Source organism: Gallus gallus, chromosome 1 (genome assembly GCF_016699485.2).
Source record: "Gallus gallus isolate bGalGal1 chromosome 1, bGalGal1.mat.broiler.GRCg7b, whole genome shotgun sequence".
NCBI lineage: Eukaryota > Metazoa > Chordata > Aves > Galliformes > Phasianidae > Gallus > Gallus gallus.
The window spans coordinates 636,235-657,541 of NC_052532.1; the positions used below are offsets into that span (position 1 = coordinate 636,235).

Sequence of the window (21,307 nt, forward strand, 5' to 3'; positions counted from 1 at the left end):
TAGACCTGAATTTCATCTCTCTGCTTCTGTCAGCTGGACTCATAAACCCGTCAGTCAGACTTGGCGTGTTGTGCGATTTCCTTTTAACGAGGTTCTCCTAGAACTAAGAAAACTATCATTAAAACAAGAATCAAATCTAATTAGAGTCCGTGGTGTCAAATCTGGTATGATGTATACAGGAGAAAATAACATAGGAAAGCATTCTAACTGCTAAATATGCATTAGTGTTCGTGATGTACCGTACACAGGCGCTGTGAAGAGTTGGGAAAACAATGCAGGTATTATGGAGATGGTTACTATTTCTTACATTAAATCACTTAGAAAATGTTTGGATGTTTCCAAAAACGTTTTAAACAGCCGGAAAGCTGCTCACGTGAGAAAAAGGTGCAGCAATGAATGGCAACGAGGGGAAGATAAACCCAAATAGGGGCAAAAAAATGTGACTGCACAGTAAAGAGAAGGGAAAAGATGTGAAGTACCATTGGTGCAACTATGAAGATGAGCGCAGCTTCTCTGCTAGAACCAGAGGGAAATAAGAGGAAAGCAGGTAAGGGAGAAAAAGGCGAGTTTGCTCTCAACAGGTCTGAAATTGCTTTTCTTCTGAATGAAATGAGCGAGCCTGCTCTCTTTATAGCAGCATTTCCACTCCACAAATGGAACTTCAGCCCTTGCTTAGTTGACATACACCTTGGTCTCATTTCGGATGCCCCAGCAGCTTGTTGTGCACAGACAAAGCATCCAGGCGGCTCCTGCTCCAGGTTCTGTGGTCAATGCTTCTGACAATTTAAATACTTAAAAGCACTGATAATCCTCCTCTTCCCTGGAATTTCTCCGGTTTTCCAAGACCTGGTGTCCTAAAGGGCATGAAAACTCCTCCTTCTGTCTTGTCCTGACCTTCTGTAACTTACCAGGAGCCGCCTGTTTGAGCGTTAGTTGTGGTTTGCAAATGCTACCCATCATCCGCCTTCATCAGAAGCGACGAATTCCATACAACCACAGAATCGCCAAGGTTGGAAAAGACCTCCAAGATCATCCAGTGCAACCATCCACCTACCACCAACATTTCTCCACTAACCCAAATTCCTGCCCACACGCTGTCCCTTGGGAAGAACACGTTTCCCGTTCCTCCCCATCCTCCCCATCCTGCCTTGGTGCCTTTTGTGCACTGCTGCGCCTGTGATGGACCGAGGACTGACCCATGGCTTTTATTCTTTCTGACAGCTTTACAACGTTTTCTCCTGGTAGATCGCTGGCCTGTTCAGCTTCCCTTATCAATCATGATACAGTTGAACTCCAGGCTTCCCATCGCTGGTGTCAGCCCTCAGACCGTGAGAAGCCAATCTGATGATGAATGATTTTCTGTCATCGTGTAACAGGCTGAAAGTTGCTTTTTTTCTGAGAGCCTGAGCGTGGGCATGCTCCAGGAATGTGCATGTGCCAGACAGACGTACCCCAGGCCTGCTGCCCTGCATAGGACACACATCCCCCTGCCCCTGTGCTGCCTCTATGGGGCACCCCAACACATGCTGGGTGCTGCTCCAGGCACAGCATAGGCAGCTCACCCACAAGCATCTTTCATTTGCCTGATGAACTTCGTCTTTTTTTTTTTAAATTCACCTTCTCTCTCGAGGCTTTCTCCTTATCATCCTTTTATTTAATTTATTTTCTCTCTCTTTTCATTTGAAGTTTGTCTTGCAGAAATTGATCAGGTTTCTGGCCTCCTGGCTTCCTCCCACTCCTCCTCCAGCCTTCAGTGTGAGACTGATCTAATTCTGAGTCAGATGCCATCTCGGTTTCCATTATCCCAATGATGTTGCTGACTTGAAATCTTCCCTGACCTGCGGCAGTCGCGCTCCTATTTCAGATGCCACACTAAAGCCTCCACTTTGCTGCAAGCCCACCGGGTCCTCGTCCTTCAGGCTCAGGCCCACAGCTCTTGGCAGGTCTCTCACACCCGCCCAGTTCTGATGGTAAGGGCCATTCTGGGTACAGATCTGTGCTGCTCCGGTCCTTGTGAGCATCCTTCAGCGCTGCAGAGCCCAGATGATGACTAACACTGCCAAGAGGACTGGCCTTTCCTCTTCATCCTGTGCTCCCTGCACTAGATGGCCTCATCCATCATGACTCCATCTGAACAAGGTGGCTGAGAGATGCACTAATTGGTTGATCTATCCTCTCTGCTGTACCTGAGGCACTGTTTTTGCAGAATGCTGGGTTGAAAGGAACCCCTGGGGCCATATGGGTCCAACCCCTGCACCAACAGGGTCACCCAGAGCTGCTTGCCCAGGACCAGCTCCTGGACTGCCATGGTTCAGCTGGTGTCCATTGCCTCTTGTCCCATCACCGGGCACTGCTGACGTCAGCCTGGCTTCTTTTCCCAGATACTGCCCATTTGCGGATATTGCATTGCTCTCTGTGGTTTGATAATCTCAGTGTCTGTGTGGACCCCATAGAGCTCTGGCCAAAGCAGTTCTTCCCTTGCAGAATCTTCCTCTGAGCTTTCAGGAGATGCCACCAGCCCATCTTTGGTCTATGTGGGAAGCTGAAGCTCACTCCTTCCTGCAGCATGGCTGGTTTATGGAAGCTGTGACTTCCAGGGCATCCCATCTGTTGGCTGTAGAGCTGCCCAGTGCCCACGAATGGAGGCAGGCTGCAGGGGAGGTGAGATGACCCCCCACACCAAGGCTGCTGGCAGTGCTCACACTGTGCTTTTTGGATAAGGCTCTGCTGTTTTCCCTGCTGCCTGTGCTGATGGCTGTCATCCCTACTGGAGAGAGAGGCAAGATTTACTCCTCTGAGTCTGCAGCTCATATTTCTTCTCCTGCTCAAAGGCTTCCATGCTGCTGCCTTAAGTTTTTCAGCTTCCCAGGAGGATCCAGAGTTCAGAACTCCCTGCTCCTCTTGATGGAAGAGATCACAGAATCATCTGTCTCTCTTTAGGATGGTTTTGTGATGCATCTCATTAGGGGAATCACTATGCTTTTTCCAGCAGACCCATATGCCTCATCTGAAACAACCAAGACGGCTCTCACTCTTAGGCTAGGGCTGAAAGGCTGCAGCTTTGGATTTCTTTTCTGTTTCTCAAGTACGTTTACCTGGTGCAGATGATTAGCAGACACTCCTTGTAGTCTGAGGTGCAGAACGTTGATCTCGCTGCCTGGCTGAAGTTCCTCTTCTAAATCAAGGCCCATGAGTCTGGTCCACAGGAAAAGAAAAAAAATAAAGGCTCTTTTGCTGTACAGACCATGGGCAGTAAGTTGGGCATTGTCAACACATTGCACGGTTGGTTGGCAGAGACAGAGGGTGTCAGAGATGTGTTTATCTCAGATCAGCTGTGCAGCTCATGCACAGGAGGGCTGTCTATTGCTTGCAGGCAGTGTTTGGTCTACGGTGTAGTCATACAGTGCCTGACCCCAACGACACCTCCTGGAAGCAGCAGACTATCTGCATCTGCGCCGTGTCACGGCAGCACACATTGCTGGGAACGCGTTGGGAGTTTCTGCTCATATGGCAGTCCAGATGGAAGCACCGTATGCGAGCGGTAGGATCCACCCAGTAGGACTGCCAGACTTCTGGGAATCTAGAACAAATATAGAACATGCTTCAAAGCTCCTGGCCGAGTGAAGGTAGACAACTCTGCAAAGTCCTGACACCCATTCGTGTTGTGCTGCTGTAAATTGTGCTGATCAAAGAAGAAGACATTGAGTTCCCCGTTATGTGAGACACAGAAAGACAACAACACTGGAAAGCCTCTCACAGGAGATGTTCTGGAGAAAGTGGTGTAGAAATAGCGGACATTGCAAAGTCGGGCACGGTGTGAGTGCTGCTCAGGGTCTGAAGAGAGTTAAGTGCAACGGTACCAAATTGCTGCCTGCAGCCAACCAAACTAATGAGCTGCTTTCACAGAATCACAGAATGGCTTGGGTCAGGAGGGACCTCAAGGCTCCAACCCTCCCACCACAGGCCACCAACCTCCACATTTCATACCAGCCCAGGCTGCCCAGGGCCCCATCCAACCTGGCCTTGAACACCTCTAGGCATGGATGGGGCATCCACAGCCTCTCTGGGCAGCTGTTCCAGCATCTCACCACTCTCATAGTAAAGAACTTCCCCTGACATCCAACCTCAGTCTTCCCTCCTTCAACTTCAAACCGTTTCCCCTCGTCCTGCTGTGATCAGCTCTATCAAAGAGCTGACTCCCCTTTCTGCAGAAGGTCCATTCCCTTCTTGCCCAGCAGCATTGCTGATAGTTGCTTCCTTCTCACCCCATCTTATCTCATAGCTGCCACTGCTGCACCTTCACCTGCTCCCTCCTGGCTCTGCTCCTCCCTTCCCTTTGCATTTGCACCCAATGTTTGTGAGTACAGTGTTTTGCACACCCAGCATGATAACAACGAAGTGCTGAACTTCTCCAACTGTTGCAGCTAGCAGCTGAGGAATGCCTCCAAGAAGATGGTGTGCTTTAATGCAGAGCATAAGTTATATGGAGGTTTATTTGATTCAGAAAGCATTTTTTGCTGTTTTTCCTCAAGTCAGAGGTTCCAGCAAGGGAAGAAAATACTTTTTTCAGGTACGAAAATGCACAAACATACCAGCATTTCAGAGTTGCACATTCTGGCCTCTACTTATTGTTACCATATAGCTAAACTCTTTCTAATCAAATTTGCCTTCCCCTCTTTTTCTTCTCACTTCATGGACTTCCCTATCAGTTTTTACGTCACCTGGGGGCTCCCCTCAAGCCAGAAGCATTTGGCTGGGACTGACTCAGGGCCAGTTGGTGTTTTGCTGCTCCTCTGTCTCCCAGCCCACACCTTCCCTTCTGTTTGGGAGCTTTGCAGTGTGATACCCCCAGCGGTGACTGTGTCAGCTTCAAGTGCTGCAGGACCTGTCCCTTCCTCAGCAGAGGGAAATGTAGCTTTGCTGTGGATGTTTTCTGACACCGAAGAACAGATAAGGTTAACCCACCTCGGACCTCCCAGTGCTCATACTTGTGAGCGTATGCATCCAAGGTGCATGTACTCATGTTGTCACTGCACGAGGAGAGGGGCTTCATTTCTTAATTACATTTTTGAGCTCCAGGATAGCTGTTCTTTGCACTTCCCATGGAAAACACCTGCTGCAGGTTGGAGCCCTCTGAGGTGTTGGCCATGGGGCAACCTGCTGTAGGTGGGAGTGGGTAACCTGGAGCCCTGGGTTGAGCCGGAGGCTGTAAGGGGCAGCCTGGTGAGTCCAGCAGGGAGTGGTGCCACTGCAGCACTGCTGTGGATGGTTATGGTATTGACAGAGGAAACTGCCCTGATTCTTAGGAAACACAACTGAACAGGTTGCACAGAGAGGTGGTGCTGCCCATCCCTGCAGACATCCACAGTCAGAGAATGGAGCTCTGAGCACTGATGGAGCTGTGGGTGTTCCTGCTCACTGCAGGGAGTGGGGCCAGATGGCCTTTAGAGGGCCTTTCCAACCCATACCACAGTGGGATTCTATGATAAACAGATCTCCCATCTCTGTGCCCTCAGTAACGCTGCAGGACTCTGTGCCTGGCAGTGTCCCACATTGTCCGTTGGACGCTATCGTCTCAGTGTTGGGATCCATCACGCAACAAAGCCCGAGCTGAGGCAACAGCGCAATAGGGGAAATCCTTTCATCTTCCTTGCATTTCCCAGTTGGGTTGTGAAATGCCAACAGCTTTTCTCCCTTCACAGGGGTTGACGTGAGCTGATATTCGTAGCAGACGTCTCCTTCAGTGCGTTGCTTCTCACCTTTCCTGGAAGCCGCGGTGTTTCCAAGGCTGTCACCTGCATGGGATGTGTTATTTGTCTGAACATCTTTGAAGCTGAAATGCCTTTTTCCAAATTCTCCTTTCTGGCCCCTTTGCCAGTTGTCAAATCTTCCCCATGTTTGGGTGGTTTGTCCTTCTGTACCAAAGCTTTTGATACCTGTTTACAGAATGTGACCTTTGGGACAGCAAACCTTGTGTGTGTATGTAGAGAGAGGGGGATGCAGTTCATAGAATCATAGAATGGCCTGGGTTGGAAAGGACCACAATGCTCATCTCATTCCAACCCCCTGCTACGTGCATGGTCGCCAACCAGCAGACCAGGCTGCCCAGAGCCACATCCAGCTGGCCTTGAATGCCTACAGGGATGGGGCATCCACAGCCTCCTTGGGCAACCTGTTCAGTGCGTCACCACCCTCTGGGGGAAAAACTTCCTCATATCCAACGTAAACCTCCCCTGTCTCAGTTTAAAACCATTCCCCCTTGTCCTATCACTATCTACCCTCTTAAACAACCGTTCCCCCTCATGTTTATACGCTCTCTTCAAGTACTGGAAGGCCGCAATGAGGTCTCCTCACAGCCTTCTCTTCTCCAAGCTAAACAAGCCCAGTTCCCTCAACCTTGGATGCAGTTGGACGCAGGCTGGGGGGAAAGCAGGCTTGGACTCATGTCTCTGTTACTGTGGGCTCATTTTGAGGTTGCACATGGAAGGTCTCCTTCCTTTGGGCTATCGTTGATCTTGTACAGTTCTGGCTGAGGAGTTGGAGCGTGAATTCTAGGCCTCGGGAAATAAATAAATCACATAGACATTGTTGAGCTGGGGATAGTAAGACTATTTCTGCTGATAAAGGATCATAGTAGAGAGGTGTGCGTGCTGTAATGAGTCACCGAGTTAAAAATAGCCCCTCGTCACAAGTTAGTGGTAAAATGAAAATGAACCTCGTGTTTCCAAAAGCTGTTCCTGTGGGAGGGCTGAGCAGCTGGAGCTGCGCCTGGTTCTGTTGGTGTCTGGGGGGTTTGGCATCCCATAGAACCGTAGAACGGCCTGGGTTGAAAAGGACCACAATGCTCATCTCATTCCAACCCCCTGCTATGTGCAGGGTCGCCAACCAGCAGACCAGGCTGCCCAGAGCCACATCCAGCCTGGCCTTGAATGCCTCCAGGAATGGGGCATCCACAGCCTCCTTGGTCAACCTGTTCAGTGCATCACACCCTCTGGGGGAAAAACTTCCTCCTCATATCCAACGTAAACCTCCCCTGTCTCAGTTTAAAACCATTCCCCCTTGTCCTATCACTATCTACCCTCATAAACAGCCGTTCCCCCTCCTGTTTATACGCTCCCTTCAAGTACTGGAAGGCCGCAATGAGGTCTCCTCACAGCCTTCTCTTCTCCAAGCTAAACAAGCCCAGTTCCCTCAACCTTTACTCATAGGAGAGGTGCTGCAGCCCTCTGACCATCTTAGTGGCTCTTTTCTGGACCCGCACCAACAGCTCTACATCCTTCCTGTGCTGGGGACCCCAGGCCTGGACGCAGTACTGCAGATGGGGCCTCATAAGAACCGAGTAGAGGGGCCCAATCACCTCCCTCTCCCTGCCGGCCACCCCTGTTTTCATGCAGCCCAGAACACAGTTGGCCTTCCAGGCTGCATGCACACACTGCTGGCTCATGTCCAGCTTCTCGTCCCCCAGGACCCCCAAGTCCTTCTCCGCAGGGCTGTATACTTCCCCAAACTTCCGCAGTTTGTATAAACACCTGGGATTGCCCCGACCCAATGCAGCACCCTGCACTTGGCCTTACTGAACCTCATTAGGTTCACATGGGCCCACTTCTGCAGCCTGTCCAGCTCTCTCTGGATGGCTTCCCTTCCCTCCAATGTATTGACCATTTCCTGATGGGATGGTTGGTCTCAAACATCCACCTGAAGCTCACACAGGGGTATGAGTATAGTCCTGGCCGGGGCACAGTCCATCCAATGCAGGACCTGGACAGGCTGGAGTGGTTCTCTGAGCTGAATGTTCTGAGGAGCAGCAATGGATTTTCTTGTTCTCCTTCCCATTTCGCTTCGGTTCTTTCATGTTTTCAGAACCAGGTCCGAAAATATTCTTTTGAAAGATGGTTGTGACTTCTATGGTTTCAGGTTGGAGCTGGAGAACAATCTGTGCTCCAGAGAGCGGCCAGCACTGCACAGCTGCCCAGGGCAGTGGGGAGTCCCCATCCCTGGGGGTGTTCAATGACCACAGCAGTGTGGCACTTGGGGACGTGGTCAGTGGGATGGGCTGGGGTTGAATTGGTGATCTCAGAGCTCTTTCGTGCCTGAATGATTCTGTGATCTTATCAGTGCCTACAAGTCATTCCTAGCTGGTGTCAGGCATACAACCGCCGAGCTGTGAGGAGATGGGGACGGTGATCTGTGAGCTCTTTGCCACCCTTTTGGTGCACAACCATCGACAGATGCTCTCCCTGCAATGCTGGGAGTGTTTTCACGTTGGGGTTACTGACTGGGCGAGCTGAGGCAGAACAATTGTTGGCTCTGCATCCCCCATGGAAAGCAGCTGTTGTCAGTCCATATGGCGTAGTCAGTGCAGGCGAGCACGGGATCAGTGCTGTTCAGAGCCGCTCAACATTCTTCCCTCCCTCTCATTTCAGGTGGCCATAATTGCAGGAAATTTTGAGTTGGCTGAAATCATCAAAACCCACAAAGAGTCCGATGTTGGTGAGTTGCATCTTTTTTTCTTATCCTCTTTTCTCCCTTTTTTAACCTTCCTGTGGAGTTCAGGGCTGTTGTCAGGCGGGTGCTTGACCTGGTGGGTTCGTGGTGATGCTCGCGTTGGCTGGCACAGCCTGCAGTTTGCTCTGGGTCTCAGGAGCAGCAGGATGGATCCGCTTTCCTTCTGGGGCCGTCAGCGTTCAGCTCATTTGTCCAACGCGGTGTTTGCTTATGGCTGCTGAGATTGCCAAGGTAAAGAATGAGCCAAAGTGTTAGTCTGGAGTGCGTCTGACAAGTGCATTGTGAAACCCTTTACCTTTTCTCTTCGTGCATTTTTGGGGCCGTTTCATACTGGAACTCCTCTCCTGCAAAAGCTGTTAGCCAGATGTGGGGCAGGGAGATGTGTCTTCTCGCAGCAGGGATGATGGTTATGGAGCTACCTCACAACAGAGCTTCCATAAGAGAAGTAGCACCCATTGCTTCTTTCAGTTTGGGATTTCCTGCACCACCGTTTCCTTTGCAGCATCTCTTCGCTCCTTTTGTGGTGTTGACATTATCATACAGTATTATATACATCATGCAAAGCTGACCTTTAGGTCAAAAGGAGCAAAGAAGGAGGGGTGTTTGAAGGGATGTTGTTTGTCTTCCCAAGCAGCTGCTGTGCATGAAGAGCACTGCTCTCAGGGAGTGGTTGGACATGTGCTGCCAGTGCACAGTAGTGAATGAATTCCCTATTTTGCTTTACTTGAATGCGCGGCTTTTGCTTTACCTCTTGAATAGTCTATCTCGATCTGTCAGTTTTCTCACTTCTTACCTTTCTGATCCTCTCCCCAATCCTGCCTGGGGAGAGTGAGTTTGCTGCTGTGTGGTGCTGAGCTGCCTACCAGGGTTGACCCACAATGGGTCGTAGGTGGAATACGACTTGTGGAGCCTGGAACAGCCTCCAGGTATTGGGCTTGGTTCTTGGAAGCATCCTTCAGTCTGGGAACCTGCACCCCAGCTCGTCCTTTTATCACGTCTTTTCTCAGGCAGCTCTCACTAACGGCTGAATCAGAGAATGATAGAATGGCCTTGGTTGAAAAGGACCACAATGACCATCTCGTTCCAACCCCCTGCTATGTGCAGGGTCACCAACCAGCAGACCAGGCTGCCCAGAGCCACATCCAGCCTGGCCTTGAATGCCTGCAGGGATGGGGCATCAACAGCCTCCTTGGGCAACCTGTTCCAGTGCCTCACCACCCTCTGAGTGAGCTGCTGAGGACCTTTGAGAAGAGTCAGGAAGGACTTGGGGAAAAGGCTGAGGCTTATCAGGAAGTATTAGAAACCATGCTCATGAGAAGGCTGTCCTATTAATCCAAAGGGAGAGAAACTGAAGTGAGAGGGGTATGGGAGTAGATGACCTCCAAAGGTCTCTCCCAGCCTCAATTGATTGGATTGATATCTAACGGAATGGCACAATTTCATTGGAAAAGGTTAAGGAAAATGGCATGAAACCGTGTCATGTAAGAATCAATTGTTTGTGCTTTAGATAGGTCTGTTTGTACAAAATAGGTCAGATAACAGTTGCGAGCTGATCGCACACAAACCAGCAGGTCCAGATGGCATCCACCTGGGGTCAATGGAACTGGCAAATGAACATCCAAGCAAGGAGAAATTGCTTTCTGAAGTTCATTAAGAACTGAGAAGTGCAAATGTCTGGCTGGAGGAGAGCAGGTTATTTGGGAGCATTACTTGAGGTGGGAAAGGGGTCAGCATTCAGTGTGGGGGCTCTGGAGCCCCTCCTGGCAGGGCCACCTGTTTGCCCCATTGGCATTCAAGTCTTAAAACTGCTTCAGTCAGCGCCTGTCAGCCATGTGCATAACTCAGTATAATCAGACGTGCTCCTCATTCCCTGCTTTTCACAGCAACGTTTGCAGTGGCATTAATTGCACGTCGTTTTGGATCGGTTGGATCTCATGTCAGCTGCTCAGTAATTTCACATTCCCTCTTTCTGAGAAGTTTTCTTAGTCTGCAAGTTTTCAAGTGCTTGTTTCAGCTAATGAGTGGCTTTGTCATCATGATGTGATACAAATGCTTCTCCCTGCTCCTTTTGGGGTATACTTCTGCATCTACAAAACAACCCAAAGGCCATGAGAACTTTCCTTCCTTCCATACGCCACTTGGTTTTCATTAATGTTTTGTCTCCCCTTATCCACTCTGAATGTATTGTAGCTCCATATTGATTCCAATGATTTACCATAACTAGAGGATAAATATATCCTACAATACCAACCGATGTCTTCAGTTTGCTGCTTTTGCCCAACTCAGTACTTAACCGTGGCTGCTTTATTTCACAATTATGGTTCTATGACTGCTGTTCCTTTTTTTAACTCGTGATTTTGTTCATGTTTACTCTTCCTACATGGAAGGAGATCTGGGGGAAACAATGCAACATTAGTTCAATACTCAGAAATTGGTCTTAGGCATTGCATGTATGTAAGACTGGTTGGGACTGTCTTCCCTCTTTTAGTGCCAAATATGATTGGGTCATGATTCATGGTCACTGAGCAACCACCAACTTCAAGTCAAAGGAATTAGTTTATCATCAGCCATAATGACACCCAAATTAGTTGCCCTGTATTACATAAAATACCTTTTTGTTGGGGAGTTCTGGTCTATGTGAGATCAGTGCACCATCACAGCAGTGGTTTTCCTTAGGGGTAGTGGTGGGGGTGGGGGAGTGCCTCACCCCCTCTGGTCTAGTTCGGCAGCTCTGCTGACCCACAGCAGCCTGTTGTTTTGGGATGCATTCACATCTTGGTTCACATCTACTGGAAATCCTGCAGCCCTGGCTCCCTGGTGGCTCTGTACGGGAGCATTGGTGGCACAGAGCCTTCCTCTCTCCTATTACCTTGGAAGAGATATTTTTTTCAAGGTGTTTAGGAATGTGGAGACCTAAACTGGGCCCAGCAAGGGTCAGAAAGTGAAAGGGACACCTAACTTCTCATTGTGTGCTTCCCATGTGGAGAGATGATGAGCAGTGCATATCCCAATGCATGTGTGTGTGAGCAGACAGCAGGGCATTAATTTAGACCATGACACTTTTGGAAGATTCCATGAGTCTTCAAGCACTGAATTGTCCATTGTTGTGAAAAAATACCCAGCTTTGTGACACTGTATACTGCAAACCAAATCATAGAGTCACAGCATGGTTGGGTTGGAAGGGAGCCCAGCCCCACCTCTGCCGTGGGTTGTGTGCCCCCACTGACTTGGGCCCACCCGTGGCCTGCGGCACCTCCAGGGATGGGGCACCCACAGCTCTGGGCATAACTACCACCAGGCTCTGAGGACATGCAGAATGGCATACATCAGCTCAGATAAATGTGTGAGACAAGCAGAAGTAGAGCCTATGACATACATTTCTTCCTTTCCAACTTCTTCTCTTGATTCCTTCTCAAAGAAGTCTTTGGTAGATGTTGAGTAACTTTGCATCAAAGCCATAAATAAGTACTCGTACAATCAAAAGCTTCATTTCTTTTTGCCTGATTGTGTCAGATTTCCCAGAATGTGTAACAAATGTGGAGGTTTTTGCTGAGCTTATTCTATCACCTTCACTTTTTTTGCCTGTGATCTCTGTGTGTGTATTTGTGTAGGTCATTGGTAAAGATAAAAAGCATATATGTGACTGTACCAGGAACCAGCTTGCTAAATGATACTGGAAATGGTTCCCGCTGATTTTCTCCACTGATACTTCTATTTGGTCAAACTCTGGATCCAGGGAGTTGGGGGAGTCGCCGTCTCTTTAAGTCTTCCATAAATGTGCAGATGTTGTACTGAGAGACGTGGTTTAGTGGGGAAATACTGGTGGTAGATGGATGGCTGGACTGGATGATCTTGGGGGTCTTTTCCAACCTTGGTGTTTCTATGGTTCTGTCTATATGGGTAATTGGAAACCTGTAAGCCAGCAGTGGCAAAGAGATAAGTTAGAGAACAGTAAATTTCTACGTGACTTTCTTTCTTGTGCCATCTACAAAGACCTTTTCCCTCACTGTTGTCAGTCAGAATATTGAGCTACCCCTCAGTTCCCAAGGACAGAGCTCTCTGTTAAAATAAATAAAATGCAGTTGACTATGGTGCAGCAACTCCTGGGTCCTGCTGGAAGGTAATCATCTTCAGATGAACGAGGTGATGTTCAGAGGTCCCTTCCAACCCAACCCAACCCAACCCAACCCAAAAGGTTCTGTGAATTACAGTAAAGCAGAGGTGAGATCTGTGCTCTTCTCGGCACATCACATTCAGTGCTCTGAACAGGAGATGTCACACAGCAGAAGTCCTGGCGTGGTCCTGAGAGCACAGATACTCTGCAGAAAGTCACTCCTAGCCAGGGAAATGGAGCTGAGTCGTGTTGGCTGTTAGTGCTTTCTTGGAAATGGCATTAAAATATTGACTTGGTGTGCATTCATTGCTGGGCACGGCGCTGGGAGGAGCAGCAGCTCTCGTGGTGGATTCCCCTCACTCAGGAGGAGCACTGCCTGTACCTCATGGTGGGGCTCTGCTGGCCTCTCCTTGCTGGGGGATGTGGTGGGGGCGTTGAGCCTCTGTTCTTGCCTGGGGTTGACTGGGTGTGTGTGCTACACCCACCATGGGATCCCCTGCACTCTTCTTGCCTACAATCTGTGTGCATGTGTGTGTGTGTGTGTATGTGTGTGTGTAGGTCATTGGTAAAGATAAAACCATTTATACAACTGTACCAAGAGCTAACTGTCCTCTCGCACTTCGGAAAGAATCATAGAATGGCCTTGGTAGAAAAGGACCACAATGCTCATTGAGTTCCAACCCCCTGCTGTGTGCAGGGTCACAAAGCACCAGACCAGGCTGCCCAGAGCCACATCCAGCCTTGGGATCCACAACCTCCTTGGGCAACCTGTCCCAGTGAAGGAAGGAGTATTGGACGTAGGGGCCAACGGTTCAGTGAGTGCTATTGCAATGCCCTGGAACTGAACTGCAGCTTTTGGCCTGCTGTCTGGAAGGTACAGAGCCAAATCAGCATCCTTGATGGCCGTCCTTGGAATTGTAGGAGGAAGTTTGAAAGAGCAGCTGAGAACCTCCTTCCCTGCGCTGCTCACAGGTGAATTGGCTGCACCTTTGGGGACCGCACGGGGGAAAACTAGCAATGTTAATTAACGTGTATTTTTAGTAGTTTCAATTTCAGTTACACAAATGCAGAGTAACGTCTGCTCCCACTGTGCAGAGCTGCGCTGCCAGCAGAGGAGTGAGGAGGGGGAGAGAGGAGGAGCTGTGTCCGGCAGTGAGGCACCAAATGTGGGCGCGGGTAATTGAGATCCACATGGAGACGACTGGAGAAGTGGTTGGAAGATGCTTTCATTTTTGTTAATTGAAAAAACAAAGCATCACGAGGCTCTGATTCCTGCCTGAGGAGCACTTCTCAGTGCTGAAAGTCATAGAATGGAATCATAGTGTAATAGAATGGCCTGGATTGGAAAGGACCACAATGCTCATTGAGTTCCAACCCCCTGCTATGTGCAGGGTCGCCAACCAGCAGCCCAGGCTGCCCAGAGCCACATCCAGCCTGGCCTTGAATGCCTGCAGGGATGGGGCATCCACAGCCTCCTTGGGCAACCTGTTCCGGTGTGTCACCATCCTCTGGGGGAAAAACTTCCTCCTCATATCCAACGTAAACCTCCCCTGTCTCAGTTTAAAACCATTCCCCTTTGTCCTATCACCATCCACCCTCGTTAACAGCCACTGCCCCTCCTCTGGAGCAGACGGCTCTGCTCAGCCCTGGCCTTGTGTCCCTTTCCTTCAGCTTTCCTTCCTGGAAGTGATACCTGGAAGTCTCCTGGAGCAGCAGGGAGGTGCTCAGTGCCTCCTTTCTTCGCCTTGGTAATTTTCCACTGTTAAAATGTAAATGTAGCCTCTCAGCCTGGAACTGCAGAGACGTTTGCACTTGGTGAGCTTTTGCTCTTTTACATGAATATTTAACACCAAGCCAGTAAATCTCTAAATAACCTCGCAGTGTTGATTACCTCTTGGCTCATTACCCTCAGCTTGGGGCTGCCTGGAGCTGCTCAGGTGCTGCTCAGGTGCTGGCACAGAGCTGCAGGTCCCAGGGCTCCTCGGGGAGCTCTGCTGCACCCCATAGCAATGGAGCAGCGAGAGGCATTTCCAGCCCTGAGCTTTGCATTCCTCCTTCTGCAGGGCAAAAGCAAACATGGAAGTGTCAGATTAGCCAGGCTGGCTGGAGCACGGCTGTACTTCTTGGAGCAGCGCTGTCATGGTAACTGGAGTGATTCATTTTGCTGCAAGATCCCCAGTAAACACACTTTGATTAAACTCTTGAGAAGGTATAGAAAAGAATCTTCAAAGCTGATTGTATGAACTGCGCCGAGTTTTGCCTTTATTACTCTCACTTCCCTCCCTCCCCCCCTGGGGTTGGGGGGAGGAAGCCCTCCTTGGAGCAGGATGCCTGCACCTGCTGGCTGCAGGTTGGGCTCAGCTCTTCCTCGTTGTTATTACCAATTTCAGGTGGTTTGGGTGCGGTGAGAAGCTGCTTTGGGCTCCCTGTGTCCCGTTGAGCTTTGAGGCACTGCGGCGTGGCAGAGCCTCCTGGCGAGGGCTTTCCCTGGCAAACCAAGGCAAAGCAGCTCTCCCTGTTACAGCTTCATAGACTCACAGAGACTGGAAAGGACCTGTGAGATTCCCAGCCCATCCCACCGTGCCCACCGACGACATCCCCAAGTGCCACATCCCTGTGGTCACTGAACCCCCCCAGGGATGGGGACTCCCCACTGCCCTGGGCAGCTGTGCAGTGCTGGCCGCTCTTTGGAGCACAGATTGTTCCCCAGCTCCAACCTGACCCTCCCCAGCGCACCCTCAGCCCATCCCCTCCCGTCCCATCACCATTCCCTGCGGATAGAGACCGACCCTTCCTTCACTGCAGCCTCCTTTCAGGAGTGGCACAGAGCGCTGAGCTCTCCCTGAGCCCCTCTGCCCCACACCACCCCATCCCCCTCCCTCAGCCTCTCCCCACAGCGCTGTGCTGCAGCCCCCCACAGCTCCACTCCCCTCTCTGGACAACGCTGCAGGGCCTCAGTGTCTCTCTGGCAGTGAGGGGCCAACAATGAGCGCAGCACTGAGCTGCGGCCCCAGCAGTGCCATACAGAGGGACTGAGGGTATCAGGGCTGTGTGCTGTATTCTGCTCCCAACCAGAGAAGGGCTCTTGTGTAGCCCATGTGCTGTGGTATCGTTCCGCCCCTCACTTCTGCACAACTCTGCTTTTTGCTCACCCAAGACAGAAGTGCCCTCAGCAGTTGTGCTTTCTGCATGCTGGCCATGCTGCTGCCAGCTGGGCTTGTGCTGGGAGCGATGGCACACCCATTGTGTGCAGCCCGGAGCATCCCAGCCTTCCCATGCAGGAAGGAGCCTTCGTGGACACATATCTGTGTCCTGCACTCTGGTGGCCCTGGACACGTTCCTGATGCCTGTGCTGTCCTTGTGACAACATCTCTGCCAAGTGCTGATTTTCTAATGGACTTCCTTGTGCAAATGAGTGCACCCATAGCAACCTTCAACTCCAGGCTGCCTCCACCATTGGCTGTTTCCTTTCGGAGTCCATTTCACAGATTTCCCCTTTGCAGTGTGGGTTCCTCTTCTGTCCTTTCTGCCATCTGGCCAAAGCACAACATCCTATTCCACAGTTCTGCCCCGTGCACCAGGTTCTGTCTCCATCTTGTTGCATAGCACAATTGAGTGTAGTTTTGTGCCTCTGAACATGTCTGATTTCTGCTGAGAGCAGACCCGGGCTTGCACTGTACCTGCATGGCACAGCATGGATGGAAGCACGCATCTATTTGAGGGCTTTGAAGATTCTCTGGAGAAGAGCCCTCTATCCTTTGTACAAGCGATAGCCGTGTTCCTCTGATTGCCCTTCTCCTCCTGCAGCAGCCTGCATGCCTGCTCTTCTGCATTCTTCATTAAAGCCAGGCTTGCTAAGCAGGTGCCATCATCCCTGGATCGCTGACTTCTCTGCAGCTGCACAGTGATCCCAAAATGAGCCCCAGAGCAGTTTGGGCTGCAGATTGAAGCACTGAAGCTGGAGCAGATGAGGTGTTCTCCAGCAGCGCCTGAGCTGTGGGGACCCCCCCTGAGCTTTGCTGAGCCCCGAGCTCTCCTCTGCCAGGATAGGTGCCTGGGTCCCAGCCTGCAGCTGCCATGCCCAGGAGGCACCCGACAGCCAAAGGTGCTTCACAGCCCACATGTACGTCATTTGAGAGCCTCTGCTCTCATGGTAGTAGTAGAAAATAGTTGCTTTCCACCCTGTTTTTGGACTCCTGACTCCCATGCCCCTAAATCACACTTTGGCAATGGAGGGAGCTGTCTCAGTCTCACCTTACATGCAGTTACTGTGCGCTGGGGCCACACTGAAATCTCTCAGATACTGCAGGTGCCCTCCTGTCCTTCAGGAGACTGAACTGCAGCTGTCCTGCTGTTCTCAGAGCATGCTGCTGCAGTTCGGTGCTCAGGAAGCTTTGGCTTTGCAGTCTGTGACGTGACCTGGAAACCTCTTGTTTGCTGCTGTGAATGCTGTGCCATGCGGTGCCTGAGGGACATTTGTGTTTGGCGTTCTGTAGGTGGGTTTGTGAGCAGCAGAGCGGTCCTGAGCTGCTTTCTGCAGCCCCTCCGGTGTGAGGCTGAGACGTGGGTAGTGTTTCCCTTTGTTTTTGGGGTGGATGTCATCACTTTGGTGCTGGGAGTGAGCAATCTGAATGTGCACAGCGATGGGCGCTCTTGCACGGCGCCTGGAAATGGGGGATTAATGGGACAGCGCACATTAACGCACTCACAGTGCCCTGTGGCAGAAATCAAAGTGCCTTCCCTCTTGCCAGGGAGCCCTCCAGCACTCTGTCTGTGTCCCATTGCTATCCGCTGGTGCTTGCAGTGAGCAGCTCATGATGAAGTCCGCTCCACCTCTCCCTGCACACAGTCCATGCTCAGCGCTCCTCGGTTCCGCTGAGGCCAACAGGAGCCGAGATCTCACACAGCCCAGAAGGATCTCTGCCAGGTGTTGCTGCTTTCTTCCCTTGCAAAATGAGTCACTGCTTGCTTTTTTGTCTTTTTTTTATTTCAAACTCCTCTTATTTTGAATGTTAACAATGTTTGTTTGTTTTTTTCATAGAGATCATGTTCCTTGTGAGACCCTCCCAAATGGGGATGTTCTATGATCTCAGCATCACAGAATGGCCCGGGTTGGAAGGGACCTCAAGGGTCATGAAGCTCCAACCCCCCACCACAGGCAGGGCCACCAACCTCCACATTTCATACCAGCCCAGGCTGCCCAGGGCCCCATCCAACCTGGCCTCGAACACCTCCAGGGATGGACGGGGCATCCACAGCCTCTCTGGGCAGCTGTTCCAGCACCTCACCACACTCTCTGTCAAGAACTTCCCCCTCACATCCAACCTCAATCTTCCCTTTTTCAACTTCAAACCATTTCCCCTTGTCCTGCTGTTATCTCCCCTCTCAAAGAGTTGACTCCCCTCCTGTTTGTAGGCTCCCTTTAGGTCCTGGAAGGCTGCAATGAGGTCACCCCGCAGCCTTCTCTTCTCCAGGCTGAACAAGTCCAGCTCCCTCAGCCTGTCTTTGTAGGGGAGGTGCTGCAGCCCTCTGAGCATCTTTGTGCCCTTCTCTGGACCGCAATATTAAATGTGGGAGTTGGTGGCCCTGCCTGTGGTGGGGGGTTGGAACTTCATGATCCTTGGGGGATCCCTTCCAACCCAACCCATTCTGTGACTTTGTGATTCTGTGAAAGATGTTCATGCCAATGGCTTTCATCCCCACTCAGTGTTCAGCACTTCTAGTAAAGGTAACTCAGTGCCTTTATTTCAAGAGCCGTGCTTGAAGGACGTGGATTGCTTTGGTTTGACAACAGATCGTTGAGAGCAGTGAGGAACTTCCTTACGTTTCCTGCGACTCTCTCCAATTTCTGATCGTTTTTAAACCTGTCAGTTACTGTGACATGCACCCATTTCATATTTGCTTCTTTGATTTTATTGAAGTGTTTTCCTATGAGCCGTAATGTAGTACAGAATTAAATGTCTCCTGGAGATCTGTCGTGTTGGGATGATGCGTGGATCCAGGGCAGCCCCTGTCAGCCCAACACGTTGAGTGGCACCACTGGGAGAGCGGCCGTTCTCCCGGACTTCAACTTAACTCCCTCATGTTGTGTTGATGGCAGTGACCGTAGGTTGGAGTCCTGCAGACTCCCACACCTGAATCCACAGCACGTTTTACGTGACCTGGACCGTTCCTCTTTCCATCGGCCATCTCTTGTTGCTTCTGGGGTCCCCTTTTGTCCCACTCGCCCTGTGGGTGCCCTGGGTGTGGGGCATGGCGCTGTCGGCAGAAATCCCCCCTGCACGTGGCTGGAACGTCAGGGAACAAATGCATCAAGTTGCCATGGCAGCAGAAAGGTTTACAGGAGCCTGGAATTGTTGTGCTTTGAACCTAAAATGCTCCTCAGGAAAATATTCCAAGTGCAGCAGTGCTGGGAGCACTCTCAGGCACTCAGCGATGGAGCGGAGTGTGACCTCCAAGATTCTCAAATCCAACCCCAACCCATCCCCACCAAACGTGTCCCCGTGTACTGCATCCACACGGTTCTTGAGCACCTCCAGGGATGGGGACTCCTCAGTGCCCTGTGCAGACGTTGGGTTTGGTGATGCTTGTGGGTATTCCAATCTGGGATATTCTGTGATTCGATGAAGTGAGCTGGATGCTGCTGATGATTTGTTCCCTGCTGAAGGTTGCCACAGGTGCGAGGCTCACTTTGAGCACACTGAGATTCAGAATGAAAACAGATTCATTGAGAAAAATGTGTCTTTCCTGACCTGAGGTCTGCATCACTTGGGCTCGAGCACAGCGCTCGTCCCTCTGTGTCTATGTGAAGTGCCCCGTGTGCAGTCTGCCTCCCGCTGCAGAGCCGCTGGCAGAGGTGGGGTTTGGCATCTCCAGGTGGCTTTGTGCGGTCTGCTTCTTCCAGACACTGCTAAGGGTTAGGGAAAGGGGCAGGAAGGGCAGGCTTACCTCCAGAACTGAGGAGTAACTGGTGGCCAGGATCACTGCCAGTGACCATGAGCATGTGCCCACCTCTGGGCCAGGCTGTGGGCTGCAGGGAGTCCCACTGGTGGCCCTGACCCTTACCTTGGCTGTGGCCCCACTGAGGACTCCCTTGTGCCTCCTCAAATGCTGCCTCCAAACCCTCCTGATTCAACTCTTCCACTCCTTGTACTCCCAGCCGGTGGCTGTTCCCTGGGAGAGCAGCATGCACCGTGTGCCGTGCTGGGATGGGAGCTGGAAGCATATGGAGCCCATCCTTGTCTGTTCTGGCTCTTCCTGCGCTCCCATAAAGATGTGCCTCCTTTCCTGGGTGGTGAGGTCCTGGCACTGCTGCCCAGAGTGTGGGTGCCCCATCCCTGGAGGTGCTCAAGGCCATGGATGGGTTCTGGGCAGCCTGAGCTGGTGGGAGGCATCGAGCCCACGGCAGGGGTGGGGCAGAGGGGCTTTGAGTTCCCTTCCAACCCAACCATTCTATGATTCTATGATGATTCCTGCCCCAGCTCCGTGCTCCTTCTCTGCTACCATCTTCCTGCCCCAGCATGGCCATAGAATCACAGAATCATTCAGGCTGGACAAGACCCCTGAGATCCCCTGTCCAACCCCAACCCATCCCCACCATGCCCACTGACCGTGTTCCCACGTGCCATATCTACTCTTTTCCTTGAGCACCTCCAGGGACAGCGACTCCACCGCTTCCCAGGGCTTCCCATTGCAACGCCGCACCACTCACCACCCAGCTTTGCTGTGCACACCCGACACCTGATGCCACTTTCCTGCCTCTTTTGCAGTGCCTTTCAGAGAAACCCCCAGCTACACGAAGCGGAGACGGATCCTCGGTGCCGGCGGCCTCTCCTCCCCTCGGATGCTGCAGCGCTCGGCCAGCGACAACAACCTGAAGGCAGAGAGCCGGGCATCCTACTCACCGGTGCCCTCCCTGCGCAGCCTTCCTCCCCAGCTGCTGGCCCAGATGCAGGAGGCTGCAGTGGGGGTCGGAGGTGGGGATGGCAGCCTGGCCAGCTCCAGCAGCATCCGCAGTGCCCACAGCCGCTCCCCATCCCTGCAACGAGTGCAGGAGGAGAAGGAGGTCGACCTGCCCACGCTACGGAGGAGCAGCCGCAGCAAGGCCAGGTGAGGGCTGGGTGGGCACAGGGGGACTGGGCTGTGCTATGGCCATGGCGTGTGTTGGCACCCATGGGAGCAGTGGTGAGACACAGGCTGGCACCAGCCCGTCCCAGCAGTGCACGAAGAGGGGCTGCCCAGGGCTTGGCACGAGCACAGTGGGGGCTGCTTCAACCTTCTCCCCATCCCTCAGTCTAATTTTGCTTCTCAAAAGAATGGTGAGGACATCGATTCCACGTTGTGCTTGTTGTTGCCATGGCAATGAATGCATCTTGAAAACTAATACTTGGAGGTGGCATACTGCAGAAAAGCTGGCCCTGCATGTGTCCAAGCCGGCTCCTGGCTGTCGCTACGTCCTGCATACCTACAGGTGGTTGCTCTCTTGAGCCCACTTGGGCCTGGGAGCTGTTGGCGGGCGTTGCCACGCTCCCGTTGTTGGGTCAGCACAGGACCAACACTCACTGTGATACAGGGATAGCAATGGCCCATCCGTGTGGCAGTGACTTTTGTTCTCCTCCTTCTCCCTTGTCACCCAGTGACCATGAGCAATGCATACCCAGGCTCTGCTGCTGCTCTGCCTTTGGGTGG

General features: G+C 51.6%; 1 protein-coding gene across 1 annotated transcript in view; it reads left to right on the forward strand.

Annotated features, from left to right (window-relative positions):
- SHANK3 (SH3 and multiple ankyrin repeat domains 3) overlaps window positions 1–21,307 on the forward strand; it is a 282,770-nt gene that overhangs the window by 70,331 nt on the left and 191,132 nt on the right. The window contains 2 exon segments of the mRNA XM_025152878.3: window positions 8,424–8,490; window positions 20,389–20,728. Of these exon segments, the coding sequence (XP_025008646.2) occupies window positions 8,424–8,490; window positions 20,389–20,728 (407 nt within the window).